Genomic DNA, 23,303 nt, shown 5'->3' on the forward strand with positions numbered 1-23,303 from the left:
GTTCTCAGAGAAAAGTTTAGCCATCATAGGTCATGGCCACTTAAGGACAGCAACTCTGAAACACCATTTGTCACAGATCCGATTGCACTGCCCTGGGATGCAGAGTTTTCTTCTCTCTCCCTAGTTCCTTGATTTCATAGAACAGATAAAAGAGTCATTTTCCTCAAGGGATCTTATTGCTAAAGAATTCACCAACTACAGATTAGGAATCTCAGGAAATTGCTTAATGCCCAGGAAGCCTTAGGGGTGAATGTTTTGCATTTTGAATCAGAGGGAAAACAGAGTATTGGGGAGGGCAATAGAAAATAGGAGGACAGAATTACAATGCCACAACTGACAAGCTTGGTTCTGCTTCATCCATGCTGGAGGATGGGACCCCAGCACTCTCCCAGTACGCTGGGAGAGTGGTTGATCTGTGCCTCTTAAGTATTTGCCAGTCCCTCTGACTTTTACTTATTATGTACTAGTAGCAACGTGAGCCCCACTATTACATTAAGAATGCCTCCAGGCTCTACCCAGTGTCCCCATGGGGAAGGAACCAGACTGAGAAGCAGTGTTCTGGTTCAGTGGGAGCAGGCAAAGAACAAGGACATGCCATGGCCATCCCAGAATTTCCTTTAAACATTTTTTTTTTTTTTTTTGGTGTTGGTACTCAAGTTTGAACTCAGGCAGGGCCTCAGGCTCTTGCTTAAATTTTCCACTCAGGGCTGACATTCTCCAATTTGAACCACAGCTCTATTTCTGGTTTTTTGCTGGTTAATTGAAAGTAGTCTCTCAAGATTTGTCTGCTCAGGCTGGTGTCAAGCCATGAACCTCAGAACTTAGCCTCCTGAGTAGCTAGGATTACAAGGGTGAGCCACTGGTACCTGGTTTATTTCTGTGTGTGTGTTTTTTTGTTGTTGTTGTTGTTTTTTACTTAGTGCTAGGGCATTGCTTATGCCAAACATACCCTCAGATAATGATCAAAACAGAAAAACCAGCAGGTACAATGTGACTATCCACAGATTTTAGTGGTTTTGTTTTTTTCTACCATTGCTGATCTGATGTGTCTACAGAACACTACAATGCTATGAAAGCCCATATTCCATAAAGACACTCATTGAACAGACTCTAAAAATCACAAGATGGTCCCTTAAGATAAATTTTTTCATGTTTAAGCATAACATACTTGTATAGAGGAATAAAGTTTCAGTGAATTTTTGCAAAGCGTAGTTATATATATATATATTTTGTTGTTGTTGTTGGTCGTGGGGCTTGAACTCTAGGCTTGGGTGCTGTCCCTGCGCTCTTCAGCTGAAGGCCAGTGCTCTACTGCTTGAGCCACAGTGCCACTTCCAGTATTCTAGTGGTTTATTGGAGATAAGAGTCTCACGGACTTTCCTGCTTAGGCTGGCTTTGAACCTCAATCCTCATATCTCAGCCTCCTGAGTAGCTAGGATTACAGGCGTGAGCCACTGATGCCCAGTAAAGCATAGTATTTTTGTTTTTTGTTTTTATCCTAGAACTTGAACTCAGAACCTAGGAGCTGTCTCTGAACTCTTTTGCTCAAGACTAGTGTTCTACCACTTGAGCCACAGCTCCACTTCCAGATTTTTTGGGTGGTTAATTGGAAGAGCCTCATGGACTTTCCTGCTGTGTTAGCTTCAAACCTTGATCCTCAGATGTTAGCCTACTGAGTAGGTAGAATAACAGGCATAAGCCACTGGCACCCAGCTTGGAAAAACTCTCTTCTGAGCAGCAAACCAAAATCATTCTGAGCAGAACAAACATAATGCTAGCAGAAAAAAGAAAACATCTAAGACTTCAACACTGATTTAAGGATGTGTTTATTTACAAGATACAAATGTTTAATATTTATGTAGGAAGTAAAGTGCTTAATTTTACAATGTTCTCAATTTATCTGCTTTATAACCAAATATACATATGTTACATAATATGTACACTATCTGCAAGGAGTTTACATTCATACAGCTGGAAAATAAAAACTGTGAATACATCTTTCACATTACGTCAACTGTCAAGATTCTGATACACCCTTTCCAACTTCATCAACAAATCAAAAGAAAAATCCAGATAATACTTATTTTTAAAGTATCAGTCAATTGCCATTCACAAGATAAAATGCTAGTCTAGTTTTATATACAAATATGATTGTTTTGCTAATGAAAACCACATGATACATTCCAATATCTATACTGTTATAATGCAATTCTGTTATCATAATGATCCATACAGACTATTATGTGTTCCAAACCTATATATTTCACTTTATATATTTGTTATTTGCTTATTAAAATATACTAAGATTTCTTGATTAATTTTTCACTAAATCTATGATGAATTTTAGGAAAAGGGATGGGCCTCTTGCAACTCAGTAACCCCTAACAAGCAAACTCTCTTGTAGACGCCATGTGCTATTTCCTCCTAAAACATAGCTAAGACCCAGAAACCTGATGAATTCTCAATCCCGAGAATAAGAGGCTGACTGACTTTACATGGATGTTTTGCCTCAATAAACAATGCAGAAAATAGTTTAAAGTGTGTGTGTGTGTGTATTGTGCCAGTCCTGGTAATTGAACTCAGGGCCTAGGCACTGTCCCTGAGCTTTATTGCTCAGGGCTAGTGCTCTACACTTGAGCCACAGCTACATTTCTTTTCATGGCTGATTGGAGATCAGAGCCTCACAGACTTTCCTTTCCTGCCTGGGTGGCTTTAAGCCATGATCCTCAGATCTCAGTTTCCTGATTGGCTAGGATTTTAGGCATGAGTCAACAGTGGGTGTTGGACACATTATATTTTGTGTGTGTATGTGTGTGTGTGTGTGTGTGTATTAGTACTGGGGCTTAAAATCAGGGCCTTTTACTCTTGCTTGGCTATTTTTCTCAAGGCTGGTGCTCTATCGCTTGAGCCACAGCTCCACTTCGGGCTTTTTGCTGGTTAATTTAAGATAAGTGTCTCAGATTTGTCTGCCGGGATGGCTTTGATCCTTAAGTCTCAGACTCCTACCTAGCTAAGATAACAGGCATGAGTCATAAGTGGCTGGCTTAAAATTACTTTTTTTTTTGGTCAGTCGTGAGGCCTGAACTCTGGGCCTGGGTGCTGTCCCTCAGCTCTTCAGCTCAAGGCTAGTGCTCTACCACTTGAGCCACAGCGACACTTCTGGCTTTTTTCTGCTTATGTGGTGCTGAGGAATCAAACCCAGGGTCTCATGCATGCAAGGCAAGCACTCTACCACTGAGCCACCTTCCCAGCCCTTGAAATTACTTTTTGAAAGAATGAAAAAAGAAAGAAAAAAAGATATAGTCTAGTCTATAATTTAGAGGCCAAGGTCAAAGCCTGGATATATCAGCTTGCAAGTACATAGATTTGTTTTTTAATTTATTTTTGGTGCCAGTGCTGGTACTTGAACTCAGGGTTTCCCATTTTGACTTGGCTTTTTCACTCAAGGCTAGCACCTATCACTTGAGCCACATCTGTTTTTGTTTTTGTTTTTTTTTTTGCTGGTTAACTGGAGATAAAGAGTCTTACTGACTTTTCTGCCAGGGCTGGTTTGGAACTGAGATCCTCAGATCTCAGCCTCTTGAGTAGGATTACAGGTGTCAACCACAAGTGCCCAGCATACATTTAAATGTTATAGTTTATCCTTTGTGCAATTTCATATATATATATATATATTTATACATACACACACACATATACATACATATGTATTTTTTCTCTAACATAAATTGTTCTGTTCTGAAACCAGTAGTCTTTCTGTCTCCTCGTTCTTTTAATTTGTTCCTCACCCTGCCCCTTTTTAATCTCATTCCTTGCTTATCTGTAAAGAAAGCAAAGTTATCTTCCTATGACTGAAGGTGATTGAGGGACGTGTGTGATAAAGGTGAATTATACATTAAAAAGCCACGTAAATAATTTATGTTAAAATACTGAAGTTAAAGCTTTTTCTATAAAAATTTCATTCCTGTGAAAAGAGAATTGAAAAAAAAGTCACCAATTTTTACATATATACATACACATATAAATTCACAGATAGGGCTTTTAAGTAGACCTGGTGTCTGTTTATATAATATTCCTATTTTCTAAATCTAGAGAAAGCTATAGTAGACAGCAGTGGGAAAATAAAAAGTAGTTTGATTCTAATAGAGGAGTAAAATGACACATTATAGATGTCAATAGCAATCTTAAAAACAGGTACTAGTCAGCCATAATTCTTACTTATTTTATTTTTGTGCAGTTACTGGGCTTGAACTCAGGGCCTTGTTCTTCTTGCCCTTAGCTTTTTCCCTCAAGGCTGGTACTCTGCCACTTGAGCCACAGCTCTAATTTCAGCTTTTTTGCTGGTTAATCGGAGATAAAGAGTCTCATGGCCTTTCCTGTCTTTGAACCTCGATCCTCAGATCTCAGCCTCATGAGTACCTAGGAAGACAGGCGGGAGCCACTGGTGCATGCTAGACATAGCTCTTACACTAATACGTTCTTGGAGCACACAACATTTAAGGATAGTTTATGAACATACCATGTGCTTATCTGAGCCTCATGAACACAAGCATGGTAGGATACAGAGAATCTTAAGTATTAATCTCTGTATTATAGCATGATACCTACAGAAAATGATGATCTTTGTTTCTTAGAGACAGATCTGCTCCTGTTGGTGCCTGAGCTTAAGGAATAGAGACATAGGATGAAGTGCATACTCAGATAACATAAGGCTTTGGATATATTTTAAAACAAAACAAAACAAACAAATGAGATCTAAAATGTGAATGGGGAAAAATCCCCCAACCCTGTCTCCACAAAGTAGAGATAAGAAAAGCAGGATCTCCAACTTCCAGAAGTATTTTTGACAAAAAATGGTTTTTAGAAGGCTTTAGTGAATCTCAAATAACCCTTGCAGCGCCATGAAGGTTAGAGTCACATTTACATATTTGTGACTAGAGCAAGTACTTTGCATTAAAAAAAACTACAGAGTACATAAAAAAGTTCGTTCCTGTAAAAAAAAGTGGTATGTTGTTAAAAAATTGGGATGGGGCATCTAATAAAGATTAAGTACATTAGCCTATATACCAAATTTGGTTTCAAGAAAAAACAAACAGGGAAAATGGTGCACCTGGAATACCCTTTGCTATTGTTTTTAAACTAGTAGGTAATACTATTTACAATGGGAGCTTATTATGTATCTTCATATATATATTTATACCATGTTTCAATTAATCTCATATTCTTTGCTTTTTATAGCATTTTAATGCAAAGAATGACACCCCCAATTCCTTTCCTATACTCAGCAATTTAAATTATAATGTAACATCTATGTCCTTAACTTGTTATAAGCTTGTGGTTAGAAGCCTTCATAGTAAATAATATCTGTCTTATTTTATTTTGTGCCAGTTCTGTGGCTTGAACTCAGGGGGTCTCACTTTTGCTTGGCTTTTCCCCTCAAGGCTGGCACTCTACCACTTGAGCCACACTTCCACTTCCAGCTGTTTGCTGGATCAATGGAGGTAAGAGTCTCACAGAGGGGCTGGGAAGGTGGTAGAGCGCTTGCCTTGCATGCTTGAGGCCCTGGGTTTGATTCCTCAGCACCACATAAGCAGAAAAAAATAGTGGTGCTGTGGCTCAAGTGGTAGAGTACTAGCCTTGAGCTGAAGAGCTGAGGGACAGCGCCCAAGCCCAGAGTTCAGGCCTCATGACCAGACCCCCCCAAAAAAAAAAAAAAAAAGTCTCACAGATTTTTCTGCCTAGGTTGGCTTTGAACCTTGATCCTCAATCTCAGCTTCCTGAGTAGATAGGATTATAGGTGTGATCCACCAGTCTCTGGCAGTACTAGTGAGTCTCTAGTAAAACATAAATGGGACAGGCTGCTTCTCTTCTTTCTTGTGCTGGCCTCAAGAATGGGAGGTGAAAAGTGAAGATTGGCATTGGTGCCAGAGATGATCTTCTGGCACTAATATTTTGCTTTGAAAACAATTATAGACAGTGAATGGTAACAGCCTTCTTTCAACAATCAAATTTGAGCAACACTGAATTGGGTCTATGTTACTTCTATCATGGAACTAATTAGTATTAGCTAGCATAGCTGTTCAGTTTCCAAAAATAATCAGATACAAATCTTCCAAGTGGCACACAGATCCATTGTGCTAGCCATGTTCAAGTGTCTTCCTCTGACAATCATGCTACATTTTCATCAACTCTCTGATCTTGATTGGTCAAAGCCAAGCATCACCTATACTATAGTTTCATTAGCTCAGTTAATTGAGGGCCTGGGGCCTGAGGCCTGATGGCCATCTCTCCCTCCATTTCTCGCTTTTTCCCTCACATACAACCACCACCATTTTGTGACTAGAAAAGAGAAGCAATGTAAAACGTCTTTTAGTTTGATTCTGATTTAACAGGGCATAAGAAGCAAGATTCTCTGTTGCTCAAGTAACTTTAATTTTCAAAGACAAAAGAATTTAATGAAAAGAAATCTCATGCTTTGTTTTTTCCTCACGTGAGATGTTTAACCACAACTATAGTATAAGGAAGATCAGTCTTCATGTCAAGAAAACCTAATTTGTCTACTGAAATTCCAGAGGATAAAAAGGAAAAAAAATAATCCACCATATTTTCTTCAATCATTTATACTCCTGAAAACCTGTCATTAAAATGTTCCTTTTCAAAATTGCTTTTCTCTCTCTTTTCTCTGAGGTAGGCTACCAAATTTTCCTTTCTTAGCTGCCTACCATACCCTGCCCAAGAATGGCTCATGGCGTGTGAACTTTGTTTAGTATCTGTCAGAGGAATAGGCCCACAAATTACCCTAAGTGTTCATTGTTTGTACTCCTTATTTAACCAGGCATAACAGCTTTATGAGTAAAGGAAAATATGACAAGAAATGAAGGTCCCATATGTCTCAGCTTTGTGTAAGCTCAGGTGTTGCATGCAGTTCAAGTTTTGGTTAAACAATTTTTTTTTTCTTCCAGTCGTGAGGCTTTAACTCTGGGTCTGGGCACTGTCCCTCAGCTCTTCAGCTCAAGGCGAGCGCTCTACTGTTTGAGCCACAGTGCCATTTCTGGTTTTCTGGTGGTTTATTGGAGTTAAGAGTCTCAGGGATTTTATTGCCTGGGCTGGCTTTGAACCCTGGTCTTCAGATCTCAGCCTCCTGAGTAGCTAGGATTACAGGCGTGAGCCACTGGTGCCCAGCGTAAAACAATTTTTGAACATTGCCGATGCTAGCTACTACAACCATTATATTATGATAAAAGGTAAAATAACCCATATGACTTTGACCACCCCACAGACTAAAATGTACTCTAATTTCAATATAAAGACTGAACCACTTAACTAAACCCTCATCATATATTTAAATAGGTATTAATAGCACCTTCTATGAAAGGCTGTTTTAAATAGGCACAGAAAAAAAATAGTCCTCTAAAAATACTGTTGGAATTCACTAATATATCCCATGTCACATAAATTACTGCTTTTTCTTATTATAAAAAATATCGATACCCTTAGAGGCCAATCAATTAAACATATTATTAACAGAACATGTTCGAAGTTTAGAATACTGTTCCATTCCAAGATAAGACGTGTTTTCTATTTAAAAAATAAATAGAGAAGGATGTGCACCTAAAGCTGAGGAGCTAAGCATGTATACGTTATATATTTATTTTTTACCCCTATATACAGACAATTGCTATTTGCTTTAGATAATGTGTTCTTAGGAGTACATCTACAAAAAAATTATCTTTTCTTAATAAGTCAAAACTCTGAACACCAACAATCTGTCCTTTTTCCTCTTTTTAAAAGAACATAGATCATGTATGCAGCTTGAGATTTATAAACAAAATAAATTAATAAACTACCCTAAACTGTCCCTGTACTTTTCACCATGGCAACAAGGAGGTATATCTTTTAAACAGTTATAGTTCCTAAATGGGAAAAGGACACTGAAGGAATTTTTTGGGTGTGTGCCGGTACTGGTGCTTGAACTCAGGGCTTCTCTCTCTCTCTCTCTCTCTTTTCTCAAGACTAGCATGCTACTATTTGAGCCACGGCTCCATTTCCAGCTTTTTGCTAGTGAACTGGAGATCAGCAGCTCACCCACTTTCCTCTGTTGGCTGGCTTCAAACCATGATTCTCAGATCTAAGCCTCCTGAGTAGCTGGGATGACAGGCATGAGCCACCAGTGCCCGGCACTGAGGGATTTCTTAAATCAAAGTGGCCCATTCTAACCTTCAGACAAATGTCCACATTCATGGAATAGCTTACTTCAAAAAGAAAACACTCCATTCTTCACATTATTTCCAAATTTTATCAAGAGAATGGCTCTGCACATTGACTTTACTCAGAGGACACAGACGGAGAAAAACAGTGTCCCTGGAGTTGCAATGATGAGCCTCTATTTCGCACGAAGGGGCGAGGAAGGAGAGCTAAGGAATGTCTTGGGGCCTTGGCTGCCCCTGAAGTTCAGGACTCAGATTTGTTCTTGGGGTCGGTTTGCTCTTCCATCGTGGCTAAGTACTCCTCGGTCCCCTCTGGGGTCTCACCTGTGACGGCCATGAGGATGATTTTCAGCCATTTCTGTTTCAGGTCCTCAGTGTCGGCTGCGAAGCTGTGTGCAGACTTGGACTGGGTCAGTTTGAAGCTGTGAGGCAGATCTGCGCTCCGGGGCACATCATCCACGATGTAGCCAAGGAGGGGAATCGTGGCCTGTGCTCTGACATCCTGAACAAACCACAGATACACAGTGTCACATGGATGAGCCAGTTCCATGGGGTCCCCTTGTCCTGCAACCCTGCTACTGCCCCTCCTCCCATGCCGAGCACACTGGGAATGGACCCTGGGATTCCTGAGCTGGCCATGAGGCTGGACACACCACTCAGGGACCGCTGGCCCCCAAATCAGCAGGGACCACATCAGCAGCTGTTCAAAGCAGGCTCAGCCCACCTGGCAGTGGAAAAGCACCCACAATCAATAATACTAGCACCTTCCTGCTTTCAGCCAACAGGCATTAATGGCAGCTAGTGATTCATTCATTCAACCATTTATTTGTGGACAGAAAAAGGGGTAAGGAAACAACAAAGAATGAAAAACATGTAACAGAGCACTGGTGGCTCATGCATGTAATCCTAGCTATTCAGAAGGCTGAGAGCTGAGGACTAAGGTTTGAAGACAGCCTAGGCAGAAAAGGCTGTAAGACTCTTATTTCCACTTAAACAGCAAAAAGCCAGAAGTGGAGCTATGGCTCAAGTGATAGAGCACCAGCCTTGAGTAAATAAAACTGAGTGAGAGTGAAGATAACCTGAGTCCAAGCCCCAGTACCAGCAGACAGACAGATACACACACACACACACACACACACACACACACACACACACACACACACACACACACTTGTTTTTCCTTCCACTCCTCCCTGTGCTTTACTTCCTTCTTCTAATTAAACTCATTTTTTTCTCAAATGTGCTATATAGGAATAAGAGCAGGGACCAATGGTCCACAGAAAATTTAAAACAGGCCGGTGCCGGTGGCTCACGCCTATAATCCTAGCTACTCAGGAGGCTGAGATCTGAGGATCACAGTTCAAAGGCAGCCCAGGCAGGAAAGTTTATGAAACTCTTATCTTCAATAAACTACTAGAAAACCGGAAGTGGTGCTGTGGCTCAAGTGATAGAAAGGTAGCCTTGAGCGGAAGAGCTGAGGGACAGTGCTCAGACCCACGACAGACAAAAAAAAGAAAGAAAGAAAGAAAATTTAAAACACTCTAATGCTAGGCACTGGTGGCTCATGCCTGTAATCCTAACTACTCAGGAAGCAGAGATCTGAGGATCTTTGTTTGAAGCCAGCCCAGGTAGGAAAGTTGATGAGACCCTTATCGCCAATGAACCAGCAAAAAGCAGGAAGTAGAGTTTTAGCTTAACTGTTAAGAGTGCTAGCCTTGAGCAAAAAAGCTCAGGGGCAGCACAAGGCTCTGAGTTCAAGAAAAAAAGCAACTCTAAAAATTAATCAGTTAACGTAAGCAACAAACTTGGCTTGAGCTGCTCATTCCCTTCTCTCTTTCCCTCCCTACTTTTCTTCCTCTCTCCTTCTCTGTTTCCTGGGCTTGAACTCAGGGCCTGGCTGCTGTCCTTGAGATTTTTTTTTTGGCTCAAGTTAGCACTCTAGCACTTGAGCAACACCTCTCCTTCTGGCTTTTTAGTGGTTAATTGGAGATAAGAATCTGACAGACTTCCTGCCTGGGCTGGCTTCAAACCAGGATCCTCAGATCTCAGCCTCTGAGGAACTAGGATTTCAGCCATGTGCTATTGGCATGTGGCTGCTCATTATTTCCAATGAGACATAGTAACACTGTCTGAGACCAATGGAAGGACTTGGAGTCCACTGACCACAGGCCTCCCTCTGTCTCCTCAAATAGCTATAGCTAAGTTACCTGCGGGGCGCCAAACATGTAGAGCACCAGGGGGTCTTGCTTAGGGATCACACACCAAACTTTCTGCCAAGGTTTTGACTTCTCCATGTACTGAAGGAAGCTGCACACCACGCTGTTTCCAGAGACTTCTGCAGACTCGATCTAAACAAATATAATAGAATTAATACAACAAGCCCAAGACAGGGAAGCAATTCTACTTTATTATAATCTCCCTAAGTACACTATATTTGTATAAAATGTCTCTTTGGATGATTTTTTTCAAAAAAAGATTTGCAGTTACTGTTTTAAACTATGGAACCATATTCCAGTTATCTTTAAGTCTTTATATTATGAGACCTTGAATTAATTGTCAGTACTGGGGCTTGAACTCAAGGAAGATTCTGCTTGGCTTTCAAAATTTTGTATTATTATTATAATAAAAGTTATGTACAGAGGGGTTACAGTTATATAAGTCAGACAATGAGTATATTTCTTTTTGGACAATGTTACCCTTTCCCTTGCTCTCTGCGAGTTTTTCTCTCCTGTCCTCACCTACAAGTTTTATAGTTCATTGTCATAGTGAATAATGAGCACAACTGCTGCATTTGTTCACCCTGCTTGGCTTTTTTTGATGAAGGTTTATGCTCTACTACATAAGCTACATCTCCAATTCTACTTTGGCTTTGTGGTGATTAAATGAACATAGGAGTCTCATAAACTTTTCTGCCTGGATTAGCTTCAATCAGTCATCCTCAATTTTCAGTAGCTAGTATTACAGTTGTGAGCCATCATATATATATATATATATGTATATATATATATACACTTTTTTTTTTTTTTGTCAGTCATGGGGCTTGAACTCTGGGCCTGGGCGCTGTCCCTCAGCTCTTCAGCTCAAGGCGAACGCTCTACCACTTGAGCTACAGTGCCACTTCCGGTTTTTTTTCTGATGGGTTTATTGGAGATAGGAGTCTCACGGTCTTTCCTGCCCAGGCTGGCTTTGAACCGCGATCCTCAGATCTCAGCCTCCTGAGTAGCTAGGATTACAGGCGTGAGCCACCAGCGCCCGGCTATATATATACATTCTGTGATCCTGCTACCTCTGATTCCTATGTATCTGAGATTGTAGATATGTGCCATGATGCCCAGTTTATTGGTTGAGATGGAGCCTTGCTGTTTTGGGGATTATAGAAATAAACTACCACATCTCATCCCCCAAGAACTCCATTCTTTGTTTTGTCTGTCTTTCTCCCCCTCCTATCCTTCTCTTTTTGATGGCAAGGCAGTTGGCTCATGGTTCTGTGCTTGTTAGACAGGCATTGTAAGACTTGATCCATGCCCCTAGTCCTTTTTTGCTTCAGTTATTTTTGGAGTACTGTCTCATTTTTTTCCTATGCCAGCCTGGACCGTAATCCTCCTCATACTTTTTTTTTTTTTTTTTGGTTGGTTGTGGGACTTGAACTCTAGGCCTGGGTGCTTGTCCCTGAGCTCTTCAGCTCAAGGCTAGCACTCTACCATTTGAGCCACAGTACCACTTCCAGTTTTCTGAGTGGTTTATTGGAGATAAGAGTCTCACAGCCTTTCCTGCCCAGGCTGGCTTTGAACCTCGATCCACAGATCTCAGCCTCCTGAGTAGTTAGAATTATAGGCATGAGCCACCAGCACCCGGCCCCTCCTCATATTTATATTTTCTGTAGCTGGGATTATACAGGTACAACCACGTCCAGTGATTGGTTCAGGTGGAGGTCTCACTTTGTCTGGGCTGACTACAAACTGCCATCTTCCCAAACTCTACCCCTTAAGTAGCTGGGATTACAGGCATAAACTACCATGCCCAACCCACAAAGAATTCTGTTTTTATTAGTAAATCCACAGTATAAAAACCTATGTACTAAATATGTTTGTGTGTGTGTGTGCACACGCGCACACACGCGCGCCATTTCCCTAGGACTTGAGCTCAAGGCCTAGAGGTTGTCCCTAAGCTATTTTGCTCAAGGAAAACTGTCTACCACTTGAGCCACACCTCTATTTCTGGTTTTTTTTTTTTTGGTGACAAATTGGAGATTAGATTTTCATTGGAGAAAAGTGTCTCAAGGACTTTCTTGCCCAGGCTAGCTTCAATCGGTGATCCTCAGATCTCAGCCTCCAGAGTAGCTAGGATTACATTCATGAGCCACCACCAGCCTTAAACATGTTTTTTTAAAAAAATCTTTTAGTATATCATTTGTATTCCTCAAAGTTAAAAGTGTTAGGAAAATGGAGGAGAAAGAAAGGAAACAGGCCAGACTCAATCCTCTACAGATGAGGACTGTTTATTGAGATAGAGCAGTGAGGGGCTTTCCATGGGCCAGGAGACTGTGTGTCAGAGCTGGGACAGGAGCTGGATTTTATGAGGTCTGAGCAAGGAAGCAGAGGTTAGTGAAAAGGCCACAAGGTCAAGGGAGGTGGGGGCTTTTTGGTTGGGCCCACTATGGAATGGTTACAGCAAGGCTTAGATAGATTGTCCTGCAGGCAGTCTGCATTTATCTTTGGTGGGTTACCTGGTAGCTGTAAACACCTGGGTACATGGGGAGGGGGGGTCGGGTCAATTCTTCATATTCCATCTTTGGATACATACAAAGAATGGGCCTAGAGGCAAATCCTTCATATAGGGTCTTTGGATACATACAAAGAATTGGACTGAGAAGGGAGCAACATGTTGTTATAATGAGAACAAAGCAGATTCTCATAAAAAAGTATGCCATGTTTAAAAATTTAAACATATCTAATATTTCATTTTCTTTCTTTTTTCGGTTTGGTCGTGGGGCCTGAACTCTGGGCCTGGCGCTGTCCCTCAGCTCTTCAGCTCAAGGCTAGCGCTCTACCACTTGAGCCACAGTGCCACTTCCAGCTTTTTTCTTTTTGCTTATGTGGTGCTGAGGAATCGAACCCAGGGCCTCAGGCATGCAAGGCAAGTGCTCTACCACTGAGCCACCTTCCCAGCCCCTAATATTTCATTTTCATACCTCTAAAATTCCTTTTTTTTTCTTTTCTTCACTGTCAGTGAATCCACTTAATATTTGATAACAGTCTTTGCAGACTTTGTTCAATTTTCCACCATCATACTCAAGTTGAGCTTTGTAGTCTGAACATTTCCAACAAACCACCTTGAATTAAAAAACAAGGATAATCTCATTTAAAAGACAGTAAGGCTTGAGCAGTTACAATTACAGGTAATAATAAATGATAAAAAGTTTACTATAAGTTGGATGGCTGGTGGCTCATGCCTGTAATCCTAACTACTCAGGAGGCTGAGATTTGAGGACTGTGGTTCAAAGCCAACCTGGGCAGGAAAATACATGAGTTTCTTATCTCTAATAAACCACCAGAAAAACCAGAAATGGTGCTATAGCTCAAGTGGTAGAGCATTCACCTTGATATGAAGAGTTGAGGGACAGTGTCTAAGCCCAAAGTTCAAGCCCTACGACTGACAAGAAAAAAAAAAAAAAAGGTTAAATATAAGAGGCAGACTTGCTCCAGTGTGCTAGTACTTGGGGCTTCATATCAGGGCCCTGTGATCTTACTTGGCTTTTTAGCTTCAGGCTGTTGCTTTATCTGCTGAGCCTTAGCTCCACTTCTGGTTTTTGATAGCTAACTGGAGATAAGAATTTCACAGACTTTCTTGCCCCATGGGTTTCAAATTGTTATCCTCAGATCACAGTCTCAGTTCCCAGCTTTTTATTTTTTATTTTTTTTATTTTATTGTAAAGATGCTCTACAGAGGGGTTACAGTTACATGAGTAAGGCAATGAGTGGATTTCTTGTCCAGCATTGTTAACCCCTCCAGTTCCCAGCTTATTATACTTACTCTGGTGAACCCTGATACCTGCCTATATTGTTGAATCTTATGAGAGAAAAAAGTTTGGCTTATTTATGTCCCTTTAAATGTGGAGTCAGGGGCTCCTAATGGGTACCCAGTGCAAGCTCACTTATCCCTGTCTACATCAACGCCTTTCCTTCTAGGTTTATTTTCAGCTAATGATTCTTTTTCATTCTTTAATGAAAATATAATATTGAAGTTAAGGTTCTTCAACGTTTGCCCCAAACGAAAAAGCAGCTGGCTCTACCCAGCATATCCGTCTGCATTTGGACTCTTGTGTTGTAACTGAGAATGTTCCTTTCTCATGCAAGGCCAGTAAGTCCACCTGTATTGTGGGCTCCATTTCTTCTTCACAGGTAAAAGGTACTTAAACTGTGTTTGATGTAAAGCAGTAACCCCTAATTTAGGGCTACAAATTATTAACTAATAGCAGGAAAAGAGCTGGCAATCTTTGCCCCCGCACTCCCTCCCCCCTTGGTACTTGTCATAGGGCTTGAACCCTAGCTCTGGTGCTGTCCCTGAGCTTTTTGCCCACGGCTAGCGCTCTACCACTTGAACCACACCTCCACTTCCGGCTTTAGTGCATTGGAGATAGGAGTCTCATGAACTTTCTTGCCCATGCTGGCTTCTAACCACAATCTTTAAATCTCAGCTTCCTGAGTAGCTAGGATTATAGGTGTGAGAGACCAGCACCTAGGCCATTTTTTAAAAGTCCATGTTTTTGTTTTTAAGGTGTTCTCTCTGCCCTCACCTTGGAATCAAGGAAGCTCAGGACTCATCCAAAACATATTTACAAGGTAGAATGGAGGAAACTACTCCAGCAAATCAGAGCCCCCTCAGATCAGATCACCACCAGGCAACTGTGACCAAAATCACTCCCCTCAAGTGATGACAAAGTGATGACAAAGGTAACTTCTGCACAACTCTTCCATAACATACACTCATTAGGACTGGGGGATAATTATGCCTTCTACCCCTCTGCCCTAATTTTTTGTTTCTATAAACCTAAAAGGCTCACAGCTATAGTGAAAGGTAAGAGAAGATGGCCTGAAATGCTTACTCTGACTTTTTTTTTTTTTTTTAATTGGTGGTGGGGCTTCAACTCAGGGCCTGGGCCACCCTGACCCCGAGCTTTTTTGCTCAAGGCTAATACTCTATCACGTTGGGCCAAAGCTGTACTTCTATTTGTTCTGGGCTGAATTCGAGATAAGAGTCTCACAGACTTTCCTACCCAGTCTGGCTTTGAACTGTAATCCTTAGACCTCAGCCTCCTGAGTAGCTAGGATGACAGGCGTGAGCCATCAGTGCCTAGCTTCTGCCTCTTTCTGTGCTATGTAATACTCTCCCTTCTCTGGTCTTCACTATTGCATAGTTCTTATTTGGCATTGAGGGGCGAATGGCTCTACCTAACACATAGAATCCCAGGAATTTGGGTCTGGGGCCTATAACTCTACTATCAACATCAATTCCTGTGGTCTTTGTCTCTCTAATCAGGGTGTGTGTGTGTGTGTGTGTGTGTGTGTGTGTGTGTGTGTGTGTGTGTGTGTGTGTGTGTGTGTGTGTGTGTGTGTGTGTGTGTGTGTGTGTGTGTGTGTGTGTGTGTGTGTGTGTGTGTGTGAGACACTGTTCTAAGGCTTCAACTCAGGGAGTAGGCACTGTCCCTGAGTTTGTTTGTTTTTCTCAAGGCTAGTGCTGTACAACTTGAGCCTCAGTATCACTTCCAGTTTTTGTTTTTATTTCAAAGGGGGTGTGAACGTGTGAACTGACTGGAGATAAGAATCTCACAGACTTCCCTGCCAGGGCTAGATTTGAACAATTCTCAGATCTCAGTCTCGTGAGTAGCTAGGATTTCAGGCATAGATAGACATGAGCCACCAACAGGAGGCTTCCAAGTTGATAATTTTATATCACTTGTATAGTTACTCATGGCTTTAAGAAAATGTCAAGAAATGCTTCTTACATGTCCACAAGCTCGACAGTGGTGTCTCCTCCTGGTCAGGGCATTGAAGGGTTCTTTGCATTTCATGCACATGGTCACTTCATTATCTCGGATCCATCTTGGGGCTCTTTTTCCTAATTCTGCAGTCTAAAGAAAAAAACAATTAAATTTATTTATTTATTTTTGTCGGTCCTGGGGCTTGAACTCTGGGCCTGGGCACTGTCCCTTAGTTCTTCAGCTTAAGACTAGTATTCTACCTCTTGAGCCATAGCACCACTTCAGGCTTTTTCTGTTTATGTGGTACTGAGGAATCAAATCCAAGGCCTCATGCATGCGAGGCAAGCACTCTACCATTAAGCCACCTTCCCCGCCCCTAATTAATTTTTGATCAGTCATGGGACTTAAACTCAGGGCGTGGGCCCTGTCCTTAAGCTTATTCATTCCATCACTTTGAACCACCTTGCCACTTCTGGTTTTCTGGTGGTTTATTGGAGATAAGAGTGTCATGGACTTTCCTGTCCAGGCTGGCTTTGAATCATGATCCTCAGATCTCAGCCTCCTGAGTAGCTAGTATTATAGGTGCCTGACTGAGATTTTTTTTTTTGGCCAGTTCTGCGGCTTGAACTTAGGGCCTGGGTACTGTCCCTTAGTTTCTTTTGCTCAAGAGTAGCATTCTACCACTTGATCCATAGTGTTACTTCTTTTTCTGTTTATGTGGTACTGAGGAATCAAATCCAGGGCTTCATGCATGTTAGGCAAGCACCCTACCACTAAGCCACATTCCCAGCCCCGAGACTGAATTTGATTAGAAAAAGATTATCATTCCTACGTAGTTCTTTGAAGTACTTTTGCTTGGTATTGGTGGCTCTCACCTATAATCTTGGCTACCCAGGAGGCTGAGATCTGAAAACTGTCGTCTGAAGCTAAGCTAGGCAGAAAAGTCTGTGAGACTCTTATCGCCAATGAACCAGCAAAAAGCTGGAAGTGGAGGTGTGGCTCCAGTGGTAGAGAGCCAAACTTGAATAGAAAAGCTAAGGGACAGTGCCCAGGCCCTGAGTTCAAGTTGAACCACAATTGACAAAAAGAAAAAAAAGAGAATGAAATTAATTCCACATTCTACTTACAGAAACCTCTGAGTGAATGTCATTATCCTTTGCAATTGCATTTCTGAAGGTTTCATTCCTCTGCTGAAAAGCATCAATAGTCTCCTGAAGGGCCTAAAATAGAAACAAAATTCAAAGCACACATTAAAGTGTCCACACAAATGAAGTGAACACACTTTGTTAAACAAATACTTATGATAGGAATAATCTTTGAAGTTCAACAAACTTGTTCGGATGACAATATACTAAACAACATGTGTACATATGTGCACCACAAATTGCCAAAATGAAAACAGAAGTCAAGCTTACCTTGATCCATTCTTCTTTATCTTGCTCAGAACTAAAACAAAACAAAATTAAAATGAATGCAGAATATTAAAATTATGCTCTAATCTTGTGTCAACTTCCTGGAAAATTCAGGAATTCCCTGGAAGGAATTACAGTTAAAAACTAGTGACACTCTGGTACTGAACCTTAACTTCTGATGGGGAGACTGACATTTAGCTTACTGGATATAACTACAGCTAATCTTCCAATTTTCCAAAACAGAAGGCAGCTATTAAATCCTACTGGCCACAGCCCATCTCAGGAAAGGTAACAATTATTCTTGTAATCTTATATCTTCAAAAGGACTTGGGGAGCTACTTAACATTTCCCTTGACAATTTTTATTTTCCTATTCCTTAGAGGCCCAGACAGTACCCTACCCAACCTATTAAAGATAAGACAGAATAGTCAAAAACTTAAGTCAGATTTAGGGACCCCAGGGTTTAGTAATTTTTCTTTAGGGAAAAAAACATTCCTTGACTTTAGTCAAGTTCTTATGCTTTTTCTTAGTGAAGCTAGCAGGCTGGCGTTCTACCACTTGAGCTATACCTCTACTTCTGGCTTTTCGTTAGATAACTGGAGATAAAATTCTTGAGACTTTCCTGCCCCAGCTGGCTTTGAACCCTGGTCATTATATCTCAGTCTCCTGGACTAACTAGGATTACAGGCATGGACCACGCTTTCTCCTGTTACTGCACATTTTCTTCTCTTTTGCAGGTAGCTTATATAGCTTATATAGCTGTGGTTATACACTGTGTTTGAAAAATGTCCTGTAGCAGACTCTGAATTGACCTAGGATCTATACATGGAATGATTTGTTTGCATGTTTGGTGAGAGAGAGGCAAGTGTAAGCTCTAAGTGGAGTGATAGTTTGATAAGTATAAATAAGTATGAACCCAGTCAAAGGCCAATTCCTGTGACAACATACACCTCTCCAACATTCGTTTATTTATTTACTTTTAGTGCTGGTACTGAGGCTTGAACTCAGGAGCCACATCTCCACTCCAATTTTTTCATGGCTACCTGGAGATAAGAGCCTCTCAGTTTTGTCTAGTAGGCTAACCTTGAACCTTGTCCTCAAATCTCAGCCTTCTGAGTAGCTAGGATTACAAATGTGAACCACCAGTGCCTCCCTCCCAGAAAAAAATATTTTTATTAAATACTGCCATGCTAGGAAATCTAAGCATGCTACAGGAAGATGCTGCTTATTCTGAGAATTTCAATTTTATCTTTCAGAAATAAAAGCTTCCCAATGCTTTGCTTACTATTATATTTTAAAAATAATTTCACAGTTGAAAACTATTGCCTAGGGGCTGGGAAGGTGGCTCAGTGGTAGAGCGCTTGCCTTGCATGCATGAGGCCCTGGGTTCGATTCCTCAGCATCACATAAGCAAAAAGAAAAAAAGCCAGAAGTGGTGCTGTGGCTCAAGTGGTAGAGTGCTAGCCTTGAGCTGAAGAGTTGAGGGATAGCACCCAGGCCCAGAATTCAGGCCCCACGACCGGACCCCCCCCCAAAAAAAAGAAAAAAAAAGAAAACTATGGCCTAAGAACTATATGAAACAGAATCTTTTTTCCTTTATTTCAGTTTTGAACTCATACATAAAACATGCATGTTAATAGGGTACTATGTAATGTATTGGTACATATATACTTTCTTTTTTTTTGGGTCCGGTTGTGGGGCCTGAACTCTGGGCTTGGGCACTGTCCCTCAGCTCTTCAGCTCAAGGCTAGCGCTCTACCACTTGAGCCACAGCGCCACTTCCGGCTTTTTGCTTATGTGATGCTGAGAATCGAACCCAGGGCCTCAGGCATGCAAGGCAAGCGCTTTACCACTGAGCCAACTTCCCAGCCCCTATACTTTCTTTTTTTGTGGGGAGAGATGCTGAGGATTGAACCTATGGCCTTGAATATGCTAGCAAGTACTCTGCTGCTCAGCGACGTCCTCAGTTTAGAGATAGGATGCTACTATGAAGCTCAGGCTGGTAATAACCATGATCATCTTGCCTTCACGTATCTAGTGCTGGGATTACAGATGTATATCACCCTGCTTGGCTTATAATGTGGTTTTAAATGCGGAAAAGGAGGTACAAATTAAGAGACCAATCTTGAAGATGATTTATACCTCAGCAAGAAAAAAAGTGGGAGCCTTTTTTTGCCATTTTGCTTTAGAAGCAAATTTTCTATCTCCAAATATACATCCAACTTTTAGAATCCTGATAAATCTTGATGAAGGTAAAGAAACCTTGAAGAAATCCTTTCTTGAGCCTTCCCTATTTATCTCCATTTTTGGGAGCCATTGTAGACCAGATAGACTATAGTCACTTAATTCAGATTTACGATAGCACCATATTATCATAAATATAACTTGCAGTCCACTGAAATAAATAAGAAAATTAAAGCCAGGCACTGGTGGCTCATGCCTGTAATCCTGGCTACTCAGGAGGCTGAGACCTGAGGAATGCGGTTCAAAGCCAGCCTGGGTAGGAAAGTCCCTGAGACTCTTATCTCCAATAAACCACTCAGAAAACTGGAAGTAGCACTGTGACTCAAATGGTAGAGCACTAGCCTTGAGCTGAAGAGCTAAGGGACAGCGCCCAGGCCTAGAGTTCAAGTCCCACAACCAAAAAAAGAAAAAAGAAAAGAAAGAAAGAAAAGAAACTTAAGGAAGGGGAGGTAGGGAGGATTGGGGAGGATGGGAATGGATGGGAAGGGGAAACTAAGGAGGAGACTACAATGCTTGATAAGAAATGTACTCATTATCTTGACCATGTAATTGTAACCTCTCTGTACAGTATTTTCACAATATAAAAAATAAAAAAAAGAAACTTAAGGAAGAATTACCATGTTTCTAATACTAACTGGAATAGTATATTCTTAAGAAAGTTCCAATGAGCCCCAACTAGCTTACAGAAGGGCTTAAGTCTTCCTTTAGGCAAATCAAGAAACCTTAGAGCCAGTGCAGGTGGCCCATACCTGTATGCCTGGCTACTCAGGAGGATGAGATCTGAGGATTTAAGTTTGAAGACAGCTCAGGTGTAAGTCCTTAAGACCCTATCTACAACTAACCAGCACAAGGCTGGAAGAGGAAGTGTGACTAAAGTTGTAGAGTGCCAGCCTTGAGCAAAAAAAGTAAAGGGGTGAGCTCAAGTCTCAGTACCAACACACACACACACACACACACACACACACACACACACACACACACACACACACACACATTTTTTTTTTTTCCTTCCCCTAGTCCTGAGTCTTAAGCTCAGGTCCTGGGAGCTGTCCCTGAACTTTTTTTGTTCAAAGCTAGCACTCTACCACTTGAGCCACAATTCAACTTCCAGCTTTTTTGGTGATTAATTGGGGATAAGAGTCTCTTGGATATTCCTGCCCAGCTGACTTCCAACTGCAATCCTCAAATCTTAGCCTCAGGAGTATCTAGGATTACAGGCGTGAGGCATGGGTGTCTGGCGTGTGGGTGCACATGCACCCACATCCACAAATTCTAACTGGACTCCATCAACCTCATGCTGTGAGTACCTTGCCATTCTAAAGAGTTTTCTGATTGTATGTTTGCTTGTCTGCATGGCTCTAGGAGTGAAATAATGGGAAAGACCTCCCAGCTCTCTGTTTAAATCCTCTGAGGATGCCAGAGGAAAAGGCATTCACTCATGGGGAGAGAAACCTCAACATCATCCTGTCCTAGGATTTATTCTGATAGTGCAGAAAGCTGGGACAGGAATGGAAAGTTTGCTCACCTGGCCTGCAGTTCCAGCGTCCTCTCTTTCCCAGACACCTGGAAAGTATGGGGATACTCTTCATTCTGTGTCTCTATGATATTCATCCCATCAATGCCAACTCTGGTCCTAACTGTGAATTTTGAGCCCACCAAGCTGAATCTGGGCACGCAGTACAGCAACATGTTGTTGAACTGCAAGGAAAGACAACACAAGATCAATAAACAGGAAAATAAAGGAAAGAGCTGGGCACTGGTGGCTCACACCTGTACTGCTAGCTACTCAACAGGCTGAGATCTGAGAATCCCCATTAAATACCAGCCCAGAAAACAATTTCATGGACTTTTATTTCTAATTACCCAGTAAAAAGCTGGACATGGAGGTATGGCAAGTGATACATATCAGTCTTCAGTGAAAAAGCCAAGCAAAGGCACAAGGCCTGGAGTTCAAGACCTAGTACTGGCACAAACACATAAATTACTCTCTGTACTACTTATTGTAGACTGAGTATACAAGCTCCCATACTAGCTGAGCAGTCAACCCTTATACATCAGGAGAAATCATCTGCAATACACACATGGGAAGTATTTACAACAGCGCTTTGAGTTATCTAATTGTACACTCTTCTAAGGTTTGATTTTGGATCCTTCTTGCCTGGTCTTTTGCTCATACCATGCTTCCTGCCATTACCAAGACATGAAACACCAATGGATACTCGGAACATCCCAATATGTGCATGTGACACTATTCACCCTACTCATTGTTTTTATTTGTGCTAAAACTGTGTCTTGAACTCATGGCCTCACAGTCTTGCTTGGCTTTATTATTGTGTGTGTGTGTGTGTGTGTGTGTGTGTGTGTGTGTGTGTGTGTGTGTGTGTGTGTGTGCTTGAACTCAAGGCTTAGGCTTGTCCCTGGACTTTTTTGCTCAAGGCTACTGCTCTACTACTTGTGCTACAGCTCCACTTCCAGCATTTTGCTGATTAACTGGAGACTTTTCCTGTACTGGCTGGCTTTGAGCCATGATTCACAGATCTCAGCCTCCCAAGTAGGTAGGATATAATCCTATTTACAGGTATTCAGATCACTATACATTCTTCCTCTTAAGTGTTATAGTTTTGTTCTTAAACATTCAGTTCTGTTTCTATCTAACCAATGGGCTTAAACTTTTACATGGGAGAATTCTTTTAGATATAGTTGCGGGTTGAGTATCTTGAGCAGCAACTAAGCTGCTGTTTGGAAGAGAGGTGGCAAAGAGCCTTGGGGGGAAATGGGCAATAAGTGACTGCCCAAGATGGTCTTGTTCCAATTACTGTTGGCCATCAAACATAACACCGTCACTCCCAGGAGAAGGAAGTCATGTGGCCGGAGCTTTGGCCAAGGTCATCTTAGAAAGCTTTGCCAGTGTGAAGCCGTTCGTGCCAGCTTTGATTGGCTTTGTTGCTCAAGGCCAGTGCTCTGCCACTTGAATTATGATTCCACTTCTAGGTTTTTATGGGTTAATTGGAGAAAACAGCCTCTGATGTCTGACTAGGCTGGCTTCGAATCTTGATCCTCAGTTCTCAGCCTCCTGAGTGGCTAGCCACCCTTTGTGAAACCACTTCCCTGCTGGTTGTTTCTCCTTTGTCATTCTGTAACTTTCTATAGTCTCTCTATCATAAATGTCAGCTCCACAATGGACAGTGGAGGAAAAGGGCACTAAAACACACCTTATAGAAATCCCATTATTCACGTTACATATACATTTCTAGAAAAGGACCAATGCCTTATGATTAACTCCCCATGATCCTCAGAGTGTGGCCATCACCCTTCCGTGCAGGACTTAAGAGATTCAAAACACTCCTAAAGGTTCTCAGATGATCCCTGTCACAGTTTGAGCAAGGCAGCATCTTGATTGCTGACTTTCCAAGTTAATTAATGTTGCTTTTCTTCCTTAGGAGGAAATCTGGGTTGGAC

The 23,303-nt window shown here is 41.5% G+C and overlaps 1 protein-coding gene across 2 annotated transcripts in view; it reads right to left on the reverse strand.

Moving 5' to 3' along the window:
* Positions 1-8,282: 8,282 nt before the first annotated feature.
* The window catches only part of Fgd4 (FYVE, RhoGEF and PH domain containing 4), a 141,713-nt gene continuing 126,692 nt past the window's right edge, over positions 8,283-23,303 (reverse strand). For both annotated transcript variants that reach the window (XM_042677678.1, XM_042677677.1), the window contains exons 11-17: positions 21,370-21,542; positions 17,604-17,634; positions 17,316-17,408; positions 16,213-16,338; positions 13,399-13,539; positions 10,415-10,555; positions 8,283-8,709 (exon numbers count right to left, since the gene is read on the reverse strand). In XM_042677678.1, coding sequence (XP_042533612.1) covers positions 8,452-8,709; positions 10,415-10,555; positions 13,399-13,539; positions 16,213-16,338; positions 17,316-17,408; positions 17,604-17,634; positions 21,370-21,542 — 963 coding nt within the window. In that variant the 3' untranslated portion in view covers positions 8,283-8,451. The remainder of the gene's footprint in view (positions 8,710-10,414; positions 10,556-13,398; positions 13,540-16,212; positions 16,339-17,315; positions 17,409-17,603; positions 17,635-21,369; positions 21,543-23,303) is intronic.

Source organism: Dipodomys spectabilis, unplaced genomic scaffold, assembly GCF_019054845.1.
Source record: "Dipodomys spectabilis isolate Male_0828 unplaced genomic scaffold, ASM1905484v1 ptg000039l, whole genome shotgun sequence".
Taxonomy (NCBI): Eukaryota; Metazoa; Chordata; class Mammalia; order Rodentia; family Heteromyidae; genus Dipodomys; species Dipodomys spectabilis.